This window comes from Falco biarmicus, chromosome 2, assembly GCF_023638135.1.
Source record: "Falco biarmicus isolate bFalBia1 chromosome 2, bFalBia1.pri, whole genome shotgun sequence".
Taxonomy (NCBI): domain Eukaryota; kingdom Metazoa; phylum Chordata; class Aves; order Falconiformes; family Falconidae; genus Falco; species Falco biarmicus.
Window position 1 is genome coordinate 72,612,509 of NC_079289.1, and position 18,936 is coordinate 72,631,444.

Sequence of the window (18,936 nt, forward strand, 5' to 3'; positions counted from 1 at the left end):
CCACAATACCAGCTAGGTGAAACCTGAACCTCAAGGGACAAAAGGGACTTTAAAACCAAGGCATACATGCACCTGACACACAAAACACATTTGCAATTTGACAAAAAAAATTCCATCTTGGTTCAACTGGAGGTGAGCAGGATCTGCCAATACTACTACGGATTGACATTTCCATTGACATGGAAAGTAATGTATTATTAATTTTTTTTGTAAGAATACATCTAAAATGTTTAGTTCTCCCACTCAAAAATTCAGAAGAAAAAACTGTACTGATATGATATTGAGTGAAATACACTTTATCCATTAGTAATACTCAACCACTCCCTTCACAAAAATTAATTCTCAAATAACTTTTTTGACTGTTTTGCTATAACTTTTGGAGAATTTTCCCAAAAAAACTGTTTCAGGCCACCACTGTCACCCCTCAGCAACATTTTTTGTTAGCAGAACTACTGAGGACTTACCTTCACAGTATGATCCTGAATATTATTATCTGCAATAGCTTGGAGAAAAGGCTGGGAATGGTCACTCAAAGTTAATCGATGTGTATATAGTTTTGATTTATTTGGGGTAGTGTTACCAGGTGAACTGCAATGGTCTTCATCTTTTTCCTCATTGTAACTGTAATGAATCTGACTAGTTTGCAAGCCTCCAGAAAAGATAGATGACTTCAACCATTCTAAAGAAAGAAAACACAATTATATATTCTGAGGAAAGATTAAGCTATCAAGATTCAACAACTCCCCCAAATAAAATGCATAAATAGCTTCAAACAAGGTTTAGTAGCTCTTCCATTTGCTGAAACTTCTTACAGGGAAAAAAAAGGATACTGCAACTAAGTTAACGATTAAGTAACAGGGCAGCCATCACCAGCTCAGAGGTAACAGCTCTTACCTATTCTTCTGTGATTACTATTGAATTATACCCTCTATTCACCAAACTAAGATACCCAACACAACAGAATCCAACATCAGATGCTTCAGGCGCTCTTAACTGAACACAAATTAATAAGTTAACTGTGCTATACAGTGTCTCCTTTCTCTTCCAATATTCTCTCTATCTGGCATATTAAAGAATTCTGGAATTTTTAACTGTTCAAGGTTATCCAATCCCCATTTAAATCCTGCTAAATTATTGGACCTTGATGACTATGGTAATTCATGTCAAGAATAAAGAACTTCAGAAGACAGCAAGACTAAACAGGTGCTAGATTTCAAGTTAATTTATTTGGCCTGTATCTTTTTCTTGCATGCTTTGACAAGTATTTATCACTTATTTAAGCTCCAAATGAAGTTCTGCTTACTGGCACATTCAACTTCCAGAGGAGAAAGTGGTGTACTCATTGCCAGGTAGGAAGCGTGCAGTCCAAGGAGAAGACCCAAGTTCCTTTCTGTGTCTATTAGAGGTGATGACAAAGTACTGAGATCTGGTGTTGTAATCACTTCCTGATCAGGCTAATCAAAAGAAACAGGAGTTGAAAGCTAGAACTGAGCTCCAACAAGAATTTTGAAAGCAAAGCAATACTTTACTTTAGAAAGTGTGTATCCATCAATATATAGTATTTTTACCTCCATATACTGGCCAACACAGAAGGCATGCATTGATTCCCGTGTGTCCTCAAACTGCAAAGCAGCTTCCAAAGCAACAACTGGGTCCTCACCCGCAAACTGAGCTATGGAAAAAGGAGGTAGTCAGTATAATGTCTAAAAACCCCTTTATGCCATCTAGTTTTGAAAAAGAAGTAATTTGTGTCTTTCATTCAGATGCTGATTCTCACCAAGTATGCTACTGCCAGTTAAAGACTGGGTTTGGAAGTCCTTTATATCATACACTTTCCCATCAATCACTGTCCAAAATCCTCCATCTTTGTTGTGGTTCTCTAGATCAGCTTTTCGTATAAGTGTCACCTCCTCATTATTTCTGCAACTCTGGCCAGTAAAAAATGAACCTACAGGTATAAAACAGAAGAGAACTTTTACTTTCTGTTTTATTGTTGATAAATTTTTTTTGTGAACGTTCTCTTAATAGTTGTCTAACCAAATTCTTCACTCCTATTCAAAGGCTGCTTGTCTTTTGGTATGCTCAAAAGTCAAAATGAGTATTAATATGTTCCTGTCCACATGTTATGCAATTAAATTGTCTGTATGCTGTATTCTTTTATGTGCTAATGTCCAACATCACACTGTCAAAGACCTGGCACTGCCCAACTATAAAAATGTTTTGTTTGGAGGTGGAGCAGAACCACCACTATTTCAGCAAATCACCGCTCTAGTCAGTTCTGCCACCAAATCACTTCAGTTTTATTACATGCTTGCCTGCAAGACATTGGCCGTGTATTTAATTTCAGTTTAAATCCAGATCTTTTAAAAAAATAGGAGGAAGGTTACAAGTCTTACAAGTCTTCCAACCTATATATCAGTAAACTATTTCAAAGGTAATTGCATCAAAATAAGAAACATCAATGTTCGCACACATACACCTTCATCTTCAATACTATTAGACCAGTAACTGAATTTTCACATAGCTTTTGCTCTCCCCAACATACTACTGTCTAGCAGTGTGACCTTTAGCTCTCTTGGGTTCCACCAGCCATGTTTCATGCCGCCCTCCACCAATAATAGTCAGAAATACCAATTTTCTACTTCTCTTTTCACCCCAGACAAAGCTCATACCATAAAATGCCCTGGGAAAACAAAAGTTCCCTTATTTCAAAGTTTCCACATTTCTCTCCCTTTATGTTATGGATAGAATTTAGGAACAAAATGCATGGATGTAGGATGTACTACTCACATTTCCACTGCAGCTTTTCACACTCAAAATGCAAAACAATGTGAACTACTACTTTAAGTAGGTAGGATTAAGCAGAGTACAAATACAGCTCTATACATAACTTCCTGAAGAATTTGACAGAAATAGCGCTGTATGACTGCCATGTGAACTAGTTAATAAAAATTTGTACTGTAAAGCAGAATTCCCTTCCTGAGAGTAGTTCATGAACAGTCACCATTTTTATATAGCTACTTTATGAAAACATAAATAAGTAGTCCAGATGCTAACAGTACATACCCATTATTCCTGGCCATGCTAAATCCTCATTGTCATCCCTTTCCTTTCCAGGGGCTAAATGGTTAAATCTGTCTAGGTGTTCTAGCAAACCAGCCAACAGAGGGATAGCACCAGCTTCCTGCATTAATCCAGCATTTTTACTGAGTAGCAGCACTACAGAAACCACCAATTCTGGAAGAAGAATGCCTAGAACACAGAAGGTACTCATTTAATTCAAGATCTACATTTAAAGCATCACAGAAGTAAATCAACAAGCAATACATTCTATTCTATTACTGCTTTAGTACAAAGCTCTTGCCTTCCTCGTCAAATTTCCTTTCTCTCCCATCAAATTGAAGGATTAAATTGACTCCTGTAGTTATTTAGGACTTTCAAGAACATCTACAACCTAACTTCATAATTTTGTGGAAGGGGAGGAAAGGAGAACAGCAAAGAAAAAAAACTACCTGTTAAATCTCCATCCACAACACGAGATACTTCTGCAAAATGCCTATGACTAGTAGAAGCAATGCTGGTTGCCACGGGAAGTATATCACCAATGTGCGTGCACAGAAGAGCAGTGTATTTCTTCAGCAAAGAGCCAACACCTAAGAGATCAGGACCTGTATACGAAGGAGGAAGAGCACAGAAAACCATCATATAGTCATATTTAAGACACAGATTTCAAAAGCTGTCAAACTCTTCTGAAATGCAGCCACCCAGTATTAGCACTGAATTAAGAAACCACATCTTTTTAGGAATTTTTACAAGTATAAAGAAAGTTTACTATAGATAACAGAGATCCTGTTACCTTCCAAAAAGACATTTTCCTTTACAGAAAAAAGTTTAAAGACATTTCAAACACTTTTCAGACAGGCTCAGCAACTAGGCTGATAAACAAGACAAGAAGATGAAGTAAGAAACTACTATCCTGTAAGAGGTATTACAGAAATGCTGGGGGTCCGGGGGAAGCTTTTTTTTTTTTTAACAATAACTTACTGTATGTATTAGGGACCTGCCCAACACAATCTCCTGGGTAAAGTTTACTAACAAGCAGACGCTGAAAACGGAGCAACAGGTCCAGAGAAGCAGATCTCTCTTTGCTACAATGCTCATGGTCCATACAGGAAGAAACACGACGAGCAACATCTTTTAGCTTGGCTATTGTCTGTGAAGCGATGTTCCTAATCGGTATAAAAATATTGTAAAGTACTTAAAGGGAGCTGCTAGTGAAGACAGTCCACAGAAACATGGGTTAACCTTTTACTACAATTTCATATAAATATATAAAAACCTATGCGAAGTTTCTTTGTAGGATGTTCCCTTGCATCATAGTCCCCAAAAAGTTAATGGTTTTTGTGGAGCCATTTTGTTTGATGTATTTTATGAATCATGTTAATTTTGTATTTTTTGTCATTACTTGCTACAAAAAAACATGATCTGGTAATTTTCACTGAAAGGTTGTAATGGAAGTCATGACCCTGCATAACTCAAAACAGTCTCAGTACTGCTTAAACTGCATAGTTATCACAATTAAGTGAAAAAGCACAATAAATTTCTGAGTAACCTCATAATTACTTCCTGCTACATATGCTACATGTTAAAAACTGGTGTAGCTGACATAAGAAAAAGCTTTGTTCTCAGTATCCTGTTAGTCATGTATTCACAATTCTTTCTCAGTGTCAAGAATTTAAAATTCAGGTTTCTTCCCCACTTACAGCCCCAGCTACAGTCTCCTTGAGACAAAATACTCAGCTCTAAATAAAAAGGGCAAAACATTCAGTTCCAAATAAATTTGTGCTGGTTCTCATACTTTAAGCACAGGCTTTTGAATGTTTGTCCTTATATTTGTTGCCCAGACTTTCAGAGTACAGAAATGAGTATCAAAATCCATAAAAGCAAGGCAGTAAGTCTTTCTAAAACCAGGTGATATATATAACTGTGCTCCTTAGCAAACTACAGACAAGCTAGAAGAATGTTCAGTATTATGAATCCTGAGGAGCTAAAATGCTAGCAGGAGACTATTCCCAAAATTAGTCACTCTTTATTTGACTAGTTCATAAAAACACCCAAACAGATCTTTTGTAAAAAATAAAAGACAAATTCAAAGCAATTACCTCAGTAACTGCTGAATTAACTGAACCAATGGTAAACTTTGTTTTCCTGCAGATTCATAGATTCCAGTATTAATAAGGTCTTTGTCCAGTGGAGTCCTGCTCCTATGAAGCGTTGATGCATTTGCTTCTTGTTCATCAATTTCTTTTTCTTTCTGTGCTTCTTTTTTTGCTTCAATATCCTAAAAAAGTAAATCAAGTTAAAGAAAACATGCAAACTGCCAATGTGATTATGAAACATTTTATTAACAAGTATTCACGGTAACAAGATCAAGTTACTTTTACCAATACCAGAACAATTCCTACCAAATGTGTATTGTATATTCCCTAACCCCACACTGGCACATGTTTTTAAACAATTATAATATAAAAAGAAAGCAGGGTGGTGGTAATGTGTGAAGGTAAACAAGAGTAGACTAACTTCAAAGACAAACTCCAAATCCAATTTCCACCAGCCAAGTTAACAATTAATTTCTATTGCAAGTATGTAAATATGCCAGTAGCTGCTAAACAGCTCACAATTGAAGGCACGTTTACTCTATATTTATAGAAGTAATGAATCCAGTCCACTGCAGCAGAACCTGGGTTGGATTTGCTACTGAGCTATAATCATACAGAACTCTATGGAAACTAAATTCACCCAGGTTTTAGACAATGTTTAATTAACCTGTGCAATGCTGTATGCTGCCACCTAGATCAGTTTCAGCATACATCTGAAGTTGGTTCCAGCATCTCTGACCTATCCTAGGGGCTCATTTACATTGTAGTAGACTCAATCAAGGATCAAAAGGACCTGCATGTCTTTAAATACAACAGAAAATGCTAACACTAGACTATGCGTTAAAGCAGAACTTAATACATGCATTTCCTCTGCATCACAAACCTCATTTACCAACAGTGGAGAAAACACTTGGAAGAATGAAAAAAAAATGAAGAGGCAAGGGAAAAGCACATTTTTGTTTTCAGTCATACATAAATATGGCAAATAAAAGCAGTCTGTACAGAGTATGTCCCATCTCCAAGAGGCTCATGGAGAAGCCAGTATATGCAAAATGTTTCTCATCCTTTATTTCATATATATGTATATATATACACACACACACACAATTAGTCAGCATCTGTTAAACATTTGAACCAGTATGAAATGGAACCTATGGAAATCTAGGATGCTGCAAAGAATTCATTCATCTTGAATTCATATGAAATAAGGCTGAAACTCCTGCTGGAGATATATGGGTGAAATCAAGGAAGCGAAGAACTCAAGAATCCCACAGAAAGGTAAAAAGTGCTTTGTAAAATTACGCTGGTTTTACACAGCTTTATGAAAAAATTTTGTTACCGTTGTTAAAATCATCACTCTAGGCAATGAAAAGAAACACTCTGTGAAAAAGGAGAATATGATTTATGCTTCCATACAAACACTGGCTCAAGCTGCAGGTCAAAAGAGGATAGCATCAATCCACAAACTCCAGAAAATACCTGATATGTCTTCTTATTGTGTTTATACAGAACCGCAAAACATACCTGAATTTCTGCAGTAATAGCAGCATTCAGTGCAGACTCTAAGCCTCCATCAGCCATCAAGCTGCCCACCAAGAGGTCAATCATAAATCTACGGCCCGGACTCACATTCATTTCATTTCCTGAAACTAAGAATGGAAGAAGCTATTTAGTGAACCAGAAATGCAAGCACAAAACAAATAGGTTTAAATCTTAGGACTAACCTGAACTGGGTAACAGTGCTGAGAGAGCCCTAGCCCGCTCTTCTGCTGTTGGCAGTAACACAGACCATCCACTCTGCAGCACAGCTTGAGCAGCTGATTGCACCGTATTAAGAACGCCAGCATTGCTTGCTAATGTTACCACTGTCTGTTTCAAGCTATTGAGCAGGATACCGCCCAAACCTAAGCCAAGGCATTCTGGATCCACCTGATGACTAATAGCAGCATGAAGCTGAAAAAAAGGACAAAAAAAGGCACATTTTAATCAAGAAGAGATGTGAACTTGGAGGCAGGGGGGAAGAGCAGGAAGTCAATCCTGGAGCAACTGGAGTCATTCAAGTTCAATGACCAAGATGCAAACTTTCATCTTTAAATTTGTAAAATTAAAGGGAAATCCTGGTTTGCCAAAAGACATACTGGATTTAAGCAAATAATGAAAGATTATGAACTACTCTGAACAACCTTTGCTACAGTATGCCAGGAAAAGTAGCACATCTTCAGCCACTATCAGATTCTGAAGAGGACATTCACTCTTAAAAATACTATTTAAAATTCTTAGAAATGCTCAAAAACTCCGAGTGTATGGGCTTACTGAGTGAGTATACAAGGCTTAAATAATTTGCATTTTATTTTTATTAGTTCATTTTTAATGACATCCTGTCACAAAGAAAAAAACAGCCACTAGCTGCCAAATTTCAGAGCAGAAAGTGATACTGTACTCATTACACTTTTTAAAATCAATAAAAATGTTTTAAAGCACATTAAGTCCACTATTTTCATCCAAACAATTTACTGAAACATTTAGCTCAACAACTGCTTAATGTGTAAGAAACTGAAGGTACCTGAAGCCTTAGAAGGTTTAATGTTGCCACAGCCATACACTCCTTTTCCTGAGGAGGGGGCCAGTCAGAGGAGCCATCCATTCCCTCTGTCACTTGTCTTAGTAGCAGATCTAGCTGCTCAAATGTCATGGGGCAAACATCCACCACAAAAGGCACCCGCAAGCCTATTGACCATTCTGAACACGATGACCAAGCAAAACTCTGTAAATGGAAACAATATACAAAGTTCAACAGTTGTTTCCCAAATATAAGGTGACACTGATTAGAGAGAGGAGTGTAAAGCTAACATCTGCCTTCAAACAGTAATAGAAGCTGCAGAAATAATACCGGCACATCTGTTGAAAAGACAACCCTCCGCTTGCATCCTTGTAAACATACATAAAACCCTACCAACCCCAGAAAAGAACTCATCATTTTCCAAAGTGCTGTTATGCCAGTCCAGATACCTCACTATCTTTGCTGCCTAAATGTTCTGCTTGACAGCTCTTCAATTGCTGTACCAGACAAAAAAAAAACCACAACACAACCCAGGTAAATAGTTATTTCTCAGGGATGAGTAACTTTCCCTCTGAGTATTCTTTTTTGCAGAGGAACTGCAAAAATTTGTTTTTTCCAAGCCTTCATTTATTCAGAGCAAGAAATAAGAATAAGAAGAGTCATGCAAGCACAGGAAGAAGGACTAGGATTAGTGTCTTTCACTGAGACTGTTCTATACAAAGACAAATTGTAATTCACAACTAGAAAACAAAAAACTTACCTGAGCAGGCCCACAAGCAATTCCAACAATATGCTTTGTGTCTAATCCTGGGAGAGCTGCAGGTTCTGGTTTGGTGATCCGCAAAGTATCAAAATGTTGACACTGATCATTGCTTCCCCAGCTATGCACTTCACTATCTTCAGTCAGTGCTAAACAATGGGTAGATCCAGCTGCCACATCTATCACTTTTTTTCCTAATAGGAAAGTCAAATATTGAAAATATAACTTACATTACAATTATTGAGAGAAAAATAGAAGAAGTTAAGGAAACCTGTGCTAATCGCAACCCCATTTAACTATGAACAATTTATGGATGTCAAGAGTCCCACCTTCACCTCAGTAGTGGATTGGTAGAAGAGTAGAGCAAAAGAAAAACTAAGGAAATATTTAAAGATTCTTAAGAGACAGCTTAAGTACAAAAATTTACAGGCTTAAAATAAAATATCTTCTATTTTGTATCCCTTCTACTCATACTTTATCAGGAAAGGTTTATTAAAAGACCTCTCCATCTATGAACAGAGACTGTAAAGTTATATTGTAGCCATAAGTTCAGAAGTTACTTTGAACTAGATCACTCATCATATATGACTAACAATTTTAAGACAGACAGAGCACTAAAAGAGGCTTCTTCCTCATCCTCCACTACAGAACTTCAGGTTTCTCACAAATTCAAGAAATAATCTTCAACTCTGTTACAAACTAATTAGAAGTACTGGCACAAACACACCTTTAACAACATTACTTGTTGCCTGTGATTTTCATTCATTCCATTCACATACCTTAATCTAAGCATCCATATATTACATATATTTATTTGCATGACAATGGAAAAATACCTGTTTTAAATAAGCATTTCTGAGAACCTACTAAAAGAAAAGCAGGAAGGATCAAGAGAACACAAGACAGGCAGCACTTAAAAGTAGTCATAACATAGTATCTCTAAGTCTGCTAGAAATTATAAATGCTGGAGAGATGGGTAAATGTGCACTATTACCTTTTTCAATGCAACCAGCATAAAATATGACAGAGTACACACTACCATCACTCTTAGAGCTGAGATCATTAGTGCCCAGTAAAAAAATTCCAACAACAGCAAGAAAGAACTTTGGAGTATTTCCTGCTCTGGTCATTACCTTTCAAGCCTTCAAGCAGTTTGGGATATCGAACGTGCTCTTCCGTTCCATGCCCAAGTCTCTGATTGTCACCTTTTCCCCAGGTGTAGACCTGGCCATCTTTGGTTAAAGCAATAGAAAACTGACTCCCACAGCGTACTTTCACGATGTCCAGATCTTGAAGTTTTTCTATCAGCTTGGGCGTCTTGCAACCATCACTGCCTCCTCTTCCCAGTTTTCCGTAATCTCCATCACCCCAAGACCACACTTGGCCTTTAAATCAAGAGAAAGAAAACAAAAATCCTGCATTGCTTTTTCACGTAATGCAGTTATCTGTTTCAACAGGCAAGTTTTTAAAAATCTGAGATTCTGTAATAAGCACAATTTTCAAACTGTGATCTAAGAATAGCAGTTATGAATTAATCTCTAATTGGTCACAAAAATAAGAAGGAAGATTTGACAATTTTTCATGTTGATAAAACTAAACATGAAGTGTTCAGGTAACATACACTGAAAATTCATGTGTACAAGAAGTCCTTCTTAAAAACCTTATGAAGTATGGAATTTACTACAAATCAAGCCTGTAGTATGGTGTTTAGTTAAAGACTACCTTCTTATAAATAACACCTTGTAATAAAAGAACTTTCAAAATCTTCTTCCACATCAAATGGTCAAATTGTCTGCCAAACCTGTTTGAATTTTCATTTCCTGTCATTCAAACATTTCACAAAATGAAATTAATAACGCCGTTGTCTAGCATATTCTTTTAAATACACTACTAATTCTAAGCCCTGATGTAGGAACTTAGAAATAATCAAGTCATTCTGCATCTGCATTAAATAAAATTATGGTTCAAAAATGGTAAACCCATGCATATCCAAAAAAAAAAAAAAGTCTTGTTTTACATTCTGATGCGTTTATGTTCCCTATTTGCACAAGCTAGTCTCTAAGGTACTCTGATAAGACATGGAAGCATGCAAGGACACCAAGAGGGAAGAAAAAAAAAATAATTAAATCTGGGCTTCCATTTTCTGGATAAGCAAGTATTTTTAGCTTTTAAATACTGCACATCACCATAAGCAGCTATATTTTAGAAGAACAACTGGCTTCCAAGAACCATCTACTTTCTAAGGCATGACCTTGGGGCTTAACTTCACATTGTGAAATTCAGGTTTTGAGTCTGTCTCACCCCAGGCACCTTGCTCAGGGATGCTGGGAAGAAGAATTTCAATGCAGCCTTTCTTTGGCACTTCCCGTGGGTTAACACAGACAACTTTCCTATTCAAAATTCTGGGTGTTGTGACAACATGAGTTGCTTGTACTTACATAACAATGAATCAAATTTAGATGCGCATGTACATACATGTAATATTATGTGCATTTATTATACATTTACATGGGTATTTTAAATACACATCAAACAGAAATATCTATTTGCATGTTTATTATTAATATATTGTGTATCTATGCATGGAAATATATCTGCATATATTATATGCAAAATGTATAAATGCATATACATATTACCCCAAAAGGAATTTCAACTTGAAATACTTAAAGAATTCAAGCCACCAGAAATAGGCACATCTGCAGTATAAATATCTTCAGAATGAAAGGAAGTAAAGGTAAGCTTACTTAAAGTGTTACGTGATATTTTGCTACTAACCATTTTCAGTAACTGCAAGAGTCTGAGCATCTCCACTCCCACAGGAAACATCAATAACTTTGAGTCCTTTTAGCCCCGTGACCAGCATTGGGATGGTCTGATCTTCACTGGAACCTTCAAAACAAAGTAGTTATGTGAGAAGCAGAACAAAAAAAAGAAGGCCTGGTAAGTTCTCTTGTTTAGGTTGTTTTGTGTTTGCTTTTGGGTGTTTTGTTGCGTGGGGGTTGGGGGCTGTTGGTTTGATTTTGTTTTGTCAGATTCGAGCATCATGACTAAGCTCCCATATGGTTTCTAAGGTATCCAATATGGATTTAACCCGTAAGACAGTCTTTGCTTTGCAAGGAAGGGAACAGAGAACAGCACAGGTTTTTCTTCTGCATCCAATTACTTATTTTCACATAACTCATAGAAACTTAGTGGTTTTGAGACAATTCCTCCCATAATTATGTTTCATTTTATGTGAAACCACACATTTTCAAATCAGCTTTAGGTAAGCTGGATAAAAGACTATTTGAGACAGGCACTAAACAACTCTTTGACAAAAAAATTACTTGAAGATGTCAAGTAACGTACCATGCCCAAGCCTGCCATAGTTTCCTCGTCCCCATGTATATAGCTCTCCTTCAGCAGTAATGGCTGCGCTGTAGGTGCTTCCACATGCAATATGAACAACATGTTTCCCAGCTTGCTTTCCAGATAAAGCAGATATCATTTTAGGTTCCTCCAGAGGTCTATTTAAAGAGAAGGCAACACATTTCACAAAAGGTAATCCAATGAGTAGATAATAAAAAGGTGTGAAATACTTGTTAGAAAACAATTGCTACAATTCTACCTGCAAACCCTATGACTATTCTTAGGTATCAAGATATAAATACAGCTGTAAGCCAAAAATTAAGTTCAGATTGTTCAACAATGTAGAAAACACCGAAGGTGTGTCTGACAACTATGATTTTACTTTCAACTAAATTAATGAAGTGTTTTTAAAAAAATATTTGTCTATTATAAAAAAAATATTTTTAATTACTGTACCTGAACAATTAATTTCATGACACTGCTAACCCTCGAGCAGTAACTTCCTTGCTTTATAGGGAATTCAGCACTGGGGGATGGCACTTAAAATCTCTACAATAGATTCATATACACCTACAAAATACCCCTGTAGAAGACTGCTCCTACACAACAGCAGGGTAGTAATGCGATTGTTTAACATGGGGGGAAAAAAAGGAATTATATATGCAACACGAATGCACAGGAAATTATGACCCCACTCCGACATTTGAGTCAATGTTTCCAAACCCCAAATAAAAGGCCTAATAACAGTGCATCCACTACCACACCCTCTATCTACAAGTATTTCAGAAGTAGCATTAATAAAGAACTGGGAATATTACAGGCAGAAAAAATACACAGGGAGAATGCAACTTCTGTTCAGTAACACAGACAAATATCAAATGCTGAATGTGCTTATTTACACAACCAAATAGTTTTTACTGTGAATCCAGAACACAACAAATAAATGTTATGATTATTTTTATTACATACACTGTATCCCCATGGCCTAGTCTTCCACCATCTCCACAACCCCAAGAGAAAACTTCACCATTTGCTGACAAAGCAAGATAGTGATGCCCATCTGAATGTGCTGCTATCTTCACAATATTTCTGGAAGCTAGACTCTGCACCAGCTGTGGTCCCTGTGAACACAAGCAATATGCTTACAAATACGGCTTATATTTTCCATCACTTGTCTACACACAGAAGAACTAGATAGTTTTCCTAAGGCTTCATCAAAACTGTGCACTCTAATGAAGTGAAGGTATAAAGAAAAAAGGTCAAATCCACTATTGAAGTCTGTCAAAAACAATGCTTTGAAGTATTTTTGTTCCCATCTCTATAAGGTCTTCAGTGTATATGAAAATGTTGTTTATCTTACAGGCAATCTTGGCAACAAGTGTTTCTGTTACAGTATAGTTTTGTTTGAGAAACTACACAGTTCGGGCACAGTGTTACATCACTGAAGTAAAATCCCTTTCATATCTGCCACATTCTAAAGTTGTTACCAAGGCCAGCATACCAGTGACAGTAATTATCATTGTATTCATAACCTCTAGCCTGATAGAAATTACAGTAACTAGATGCATTTCATCAAATCAACACGAGATCAAACTATTTTTGAAAGGTCAAAAACAACACAAAAGCTCGCAAAAATCAGCATGTTTCCATCTACCTTCCAAAGAAACTGTAAACAGCTGGAGAAGCAGACTTATACTATGAAATAATACAGAACAGAACATATTTTTAAAAGTCTTACCAGAGTATCACTGTTGTATGCTTGTGTATAAACTCTCCCGTTCCTAGATAATATTAGAAAACGTTTCTCTGCACAGGCAACCTGCACAACGCCAAGATTAGCAAGTCCTTCACACTGAATTGGACCACTCACATTAGCATAATACTTCCAACCTATTAAACCCCAAGCAATGACCTCTTGCAAAGATCCCTAGAAAATAAGAAATTCTGTAAGTACCGATTTTGAAATACACAACCATAAAATGCATAGAGCAGACATTTTTTTTAAATCTTTATACACCAAATATACTCAAATCTATGCCAGTCATTACTGCTAGTAGTCAGTAAAGCTTATCTATCAGAAGGTATCAAAAATAAGGACTCACATACAACATATTCAGTTTAATCTGGTACTGAATAAGCTGTAAAGATCTACAGTATGTTTTCAAGAGATTTTTCAAACTGGGAAATCTAACTTTTTCACTTCTTTCAATATGTCAGACCCCCAACATTTATAAAGTGTGGTCCTGAGCATTTACTCTGATAAACACAGGCAACAGCTCAAAATATGGCAGAACTAGTCATAGTGTTGTGATTAGAAAGAATAGTTCACAAACCATAGAATTGTACTCCAAGTCTGACTGAAAGAGCACTGATGCAGTAAAAGATACCCAAGTCAGTCAAATTTAGGCAACTCAAGGTTATCTTGTGAAAACCAAAAGGAAATTTGGAGAATCTTACGAGTTGTTTTCCTTCCAAACTGAAAATCAGTTACTTTTTTTTTTGAAAAATATCTTACTAAATTTGACATTGGAAACAGTTACCTTATGAGACGTAGGAGAGCTACACTGTGGAGGCATACACGGGGTGGCTAGACGATCTAAATGGGCCATGATCACTACAGCTGTTTGTCTCAGATCAATTGCTAGTTCATTGTCCTGTGGTAAAGTCAGATACCTCAGGAAACTTTCATTTGGACTCAGAGGGTAAGTCAGGAGCTAGAAAAGAAAAAAAAGAGCAGTCAGAAAAACGTTCAAGGTATTTCTATGCCACTACACATAAAGATATACAATACATTTTAGACATGCTGAGTATCTGCACAAGTTTAAAGAGAAATCAAATCAACTCCGCACAACCTTTTTCTTACAGTAGAGAATTCCAAACACACATTGAGAAAATTTAATCAGACTGTGAAAATGGAAAGTTGCAAGTATAATAAAACCGATTTACTATGTTTTACCAACCTCAATTATATTCACTGTAAGTCATAGTTCAATTACTTTCAATCACAACTAAATAAAAATAATCCAAATACAAAGAAAAAAGTTAACCAACCACATCTCTAACTTAATTATCACAAAAGCATTAACTCTGAAACACAATGCTTACCTCTAGCCATATTATGACATTCCTCCTCCTACCTCAAGAAACTCAAACATACACATGAAAAACAAACAACAGTGGTGTGTATATGTATGTATGTATCATATATATGATATGTATCTTACATGGAAAACACCACCACCAATCTTGTGTGGATAATTTTACCATTATTTTAGCCAGCCAAATGAAATTTGATACCAACATAATGCCCCTTTCAAATAATTCAAGCGTAAATACCTGAATCTCGTCCTCAGTATTGGGCATGTCTTTATTACATATTATACTCTGAAATCGCTGTAGCAAAGGTAGAAGGGGTGCACTTGTCCCCTGTGCAGATCTCTCATTATCTGTTTCCCTTGTTCCATTATCCCAAAGTTGAAGCAACAACATGACTGCAGACAACATTTGGCTGAAAGATGAAATTTACATGTTCTATTAATAAGCATTCTAAAAACATTATTTTAGGTTATCCGTACAATTCACTTTCTACATTTTGAAGTTGAGTGAGATCAGATGTCACAGCTTTCCCTTTTAAACAGATTATCAAAATATCAAAAACATATTTTTCAATCTAACCAATATAAGATTTTGATCGCTGCTGTATTATAGAAAAGGTTTATATGCTTTGAAACACAATTATTATGTTAAACCCAAAGCCATGTAAACTGAAGACAGCCACTGCTCACTATGTCAACAGACAGTAATGGTTATAAAACCAGACTGCTCATGCTTCTTACCTTAGTGTACCCCTCTGCACTGCCAATTCAAGCAATATGGCAAGTGCCAAGTGCTGATCTTGTAACGGAATGTTTCCTGGCCCTTTGGTACTAGGAGCTCCATGCACATCCCTATTTAAAAGTCAAACAATATACATTAACTAAGTAGCCATTAAAAACAATATACATTTGCTTACCAACACACCAAGAACGACTAAACGTACACAAAACCAGAAAATTAGTGATGAAAGCAGCCAAGAAAAGCTGACACCTTCCACAAAAGATTAAATTTTAGAGTGGCAGCTAGGCTTCAACATTGCCCCAAGATTCACTATCTACTCTATAGCACTATTAAACATGCTAAGAACACGAAAAACATTTTTCACAGGTGAAAATCAAATATTCTTTATGATATTCACTATAAGAACGTAGTTCCAGTATTCAAAAGAATTTACGTTAAATACTGTAAAAGGGTAACTTCAAACCTCCTTAAATCACAGGGGAAAGCAGGTAAGTGCTCCAGGTCCAATATGAGCGTATTTTCCCTCATATACAAAATCTGCATTATTTTATTACACTATGAAGGCACAATTAAGTGTACACATATACTGTATTACCAAATCACTCTTTATGTGGGTACAGTTTACATTAGTGAAACGCTGTTTTTCAGGTACATCTACAGTGATTCAGAATACTCAAATTCAGATTTTTCTTAAACAGTTAAAAGTAATTAAATCATATTTAAAGACCATCACTTCAACAGTTCTTTTATTTTTTTGCTTGCTTCCATAACATTAGAAGAGGAAAGCAACATTTTTAATGTTCCATAAACTAATATGTTTATACCATCAGCTGCTAAGAGATGCAAGTTTGCCATTTAACATCTACTTTCGCAATGCTTGAAAAAAGAAACTTACCCAGTCACAACAGACCTTAGGAATTTAGTAGCTCTTTCCACCACTTCCAGCCATACAGAAGATACAGTCCCTTCATCAAAAAGGGATGCCTCTGGTAGAGCTCGTAGTGCATCAAGTGACTCCTGTAACAATTCACTGCACAGGTCTGCATCTTCACCTAAGGAACACAGTAATACTAGTTACACTTCCATCTTTAGCGAAGTTATACAGATTTTTGTATACAATGTTCTACAGAGATTTTTTTTAACCTCAAGCTTACAAGTTACTTCATAATAATACGTACAAACTTCCCAGTTTTCAAATGACCATTTTTACTGCAAGACTTCTGAAGCACTATCTGCTTTACAAAAAAAAACAAACATTCAGAAAGGTGACAACTCATCCCACTATGCATCCACTGAGGAAATCAGAGGAAGAACTAGGACTGGCTAGACAAAGAGTAAGCTGAACAGCTGCCATCTGAACAAACAGCACAGACTGAGATAAACAGGTAGGTCCAAGTGACACAGCTGACCAATCTGCCAACCTCTGCAATTTGACAATTGCTGACAAGTACACAAACTAAATACAAGTTTCACACTATTGCTCTAATGTCCTTTTCTAAGCTGCTACTATTCGTGTTGCAGTACAGTGGATCAACCCCGTCTGAAGATTAAATCCAACTTTTCTGAAACCTGGCATTAAAAAGATGTTCTCTTCATGAAATCTCAATTTGCCTTCCTAAGGATAAAAGTGCCCCAGCACAACACAGTATTGGTACTGGCTCCGATGTCTTCGATCATCCACACTATTGTTGGGCATAATACCAGATGAACATAAAACACAATTATGCAAATCCAACAGTTATAAATGTATAGTTCTATGCAAATATGTAATATACACACGTTTTAACGAATCATCTGCCCTATAATAAAAAAATATATGAAGTATGCTACAGAGGAGACCCACCTGACCTCCAGGCTCTACGAAGGAACGCAAACGCAAATGAAAGTGCTGCTCGGGATCCAACTCGTGCGAGTCCTTCTACACCTTTTCCCACAGGTCTTGAGCTAAATAACATTATATATGCATTGTCTTGATATAATTTACTAGTATAAATATATATTACAATATAATTATTTGTATAACTTTATGTCCTACGATTTTATAATTTAGCTATATGCATGCATATTACACAATTTTTACTGGCAAAGAATTGTAATTGCCTTTTAAGAATGAAGGTTACCAACATCAAAATGTCAACAACCAAAATACAATTTAAGTTGCTCCAAAAAACGACTGATTGAATTCCCAGTATCAAAAAGCTTCACAGAGAAAAAGACTGGCATAATTGACTGCCATCAGAAAGATGCCTGTAGTTACTAAGAGTGAAATTATAATGGTGTATTCAAAATACACAGATGCAGTGTACTTCATGTACTCATTATTCACTCAGGAAGTTTATACTTCTTGTTAATTTGGACTGCATAAACTATGTTTATAGGCTTTTTAAATGAATCTTCAATTACTGATAATTAATTCCATCAATTTTGTCATTTCTCATCTCTCTATTCAAGTGTCAATGTTAGAAATCTCTCTGCAGCTTTGGTATTGGTGTACATAAGGAATACATATAGCTTGAACTTTTGTTAATACCCACTGCACTTGCATACATTTCTGTTTGCATTAAAAAAGTTAACAATCACATTAATTAAAGTAAGCTTTCCTTTGTACTTAACAACAGGAGATTCTCTACTGCTTCCTCTCAGAAAGACACCAACAATTTTATGTTCGTTTTAACCTCACATCAAAAGAAAGTGAACTACTTGTGATTTTTTCAAGACAGAAAAAATTTTAACCGGCATTTTTAGATATATGATACATTAAATATACCAGTGCTTTTTAATCAGAATTGAAAAAAAATTCAGAGAACAGACTATTCAGACAAAGGTATCATTGTAAGAACTCCAATCCCATAATAACTAGTCATGGTATCTACTAAACACCTCCTTTAATTTTTGAAGCTAGAGACAATCTAACATAAAAACTTCCCTGGCTCAATAGCTTGTTCTGTCAGACAGCAACCCTCTTCAACTATTGAACAACTTCTTTATCTCCTTAGCTGACAGATTATTTTTTTTCTGGTTTTAGGTCAATAAGCTATCTAGACAGGGAAAGTAATCAGACAATTTCTTATTCAGTTAGTTCACTTGAATGTTCAATTACAACATTTCTCACCCAAGCTACAGAAAACTATGTTCAAATTATATGTATTTGTATTTTTAAACTTGTAATGTACCTTAACCGACCAAATATTGACAAAAGATATACTAATGTAACCTCCACCAGCATCATTTCTGAAATAGGCTCCTCCATACTTTCTAGCTGAGTAGAA

At 36.1% G+C, this 18,936-nt stretch overlaps 1 protein-coding gene across 3 annotated transcripts in view; it reads right to left on the reverse strand.

Annotated features, from left to right (window-relative positions):
• HERC2 (HECT and RLD domain containing E3 ubiquitin protein ligase 2) overlaps positions 1-18,936 on the reverse strand; it is a 113,405-nt gene that overhangs the window by 63,513 nt on the left and 30,956 nt on the right. For 2 of the 3 annotated variants that reach the window (XM_056327559.1, XM_056327557.1), the window contains exons 6-27: positions 17,511-17,611; positions 16,563-16,719; positions 15,667-15,777; positions 15,167-15,338; positions 14,371-14,544; positions 13,569-13,757; positions 12,800-12,951; positions 11,831-11,988; positions 11,258-11,371; positions 9,613-9,864; positions 8,480-8,673; positions 7,723-7,923; positions 6,884-7,112; positions 6,684-6,808; positions 5,163-5,341; positions 4,045-4,229; positions 3,513-3,668; positions 3,067-3,252; positions 1,778-1,948; positions 1,569-1,672; positions 1,304-1,454; positions 465-679 (exon numbers count right to left, since the gene is read on the reverse strand). In XM_056327559.1, the coding sequence (XP_056183534.1) occupies positions 465-679; positions 1,304-1,454; positions 1,569-1,672; positions 1,778-1,948; positions 3,067-3,252; positions 3,513-3,668; positions 4,045-4,229; positions 5,163-5,341; positions 6,684-6,808; positions 6,884-7,112; positions 7,723-7,923; positions 8,480-8,673; positions 9,613-9,864; positions 11,258-11,371; positions 11,831-11,988; positions 12,800-12,951; positions 13,569-13,757; positions 14,371-14,544; positions 15,167-15,338; positions 15,667-15,777; positions 16,563-16,719; positions 17,511-17,611 (3,676 nt within the window). The remainder of the gene's footprint in view (positions 1-464; positions 680-1,303; positions 1,455-1,568; positions 1,673-1,777; positions 1,949-3,066; positions 3,253-3,512; positions 3,669-4,044; positions 4,230-5,162; positions 5,342-6,683; positions 6,809-6,883; positions 7,113-7,722; positions 7,924-8,479; positions 8,674-9,612; positions 9,865-11,257; positions 11,372-11,830; positions 11,989-12,799; positions 12,952-13,568; positions 13,758-14,370; positions 14,545-15,166; positions 15,339-15,666; positions 15,778-16,562; positions 16,720-17,510; positions 17,612-18,936) is intronic. The other variant, XM_056327558.1, reaches the window with a different exon arrangement.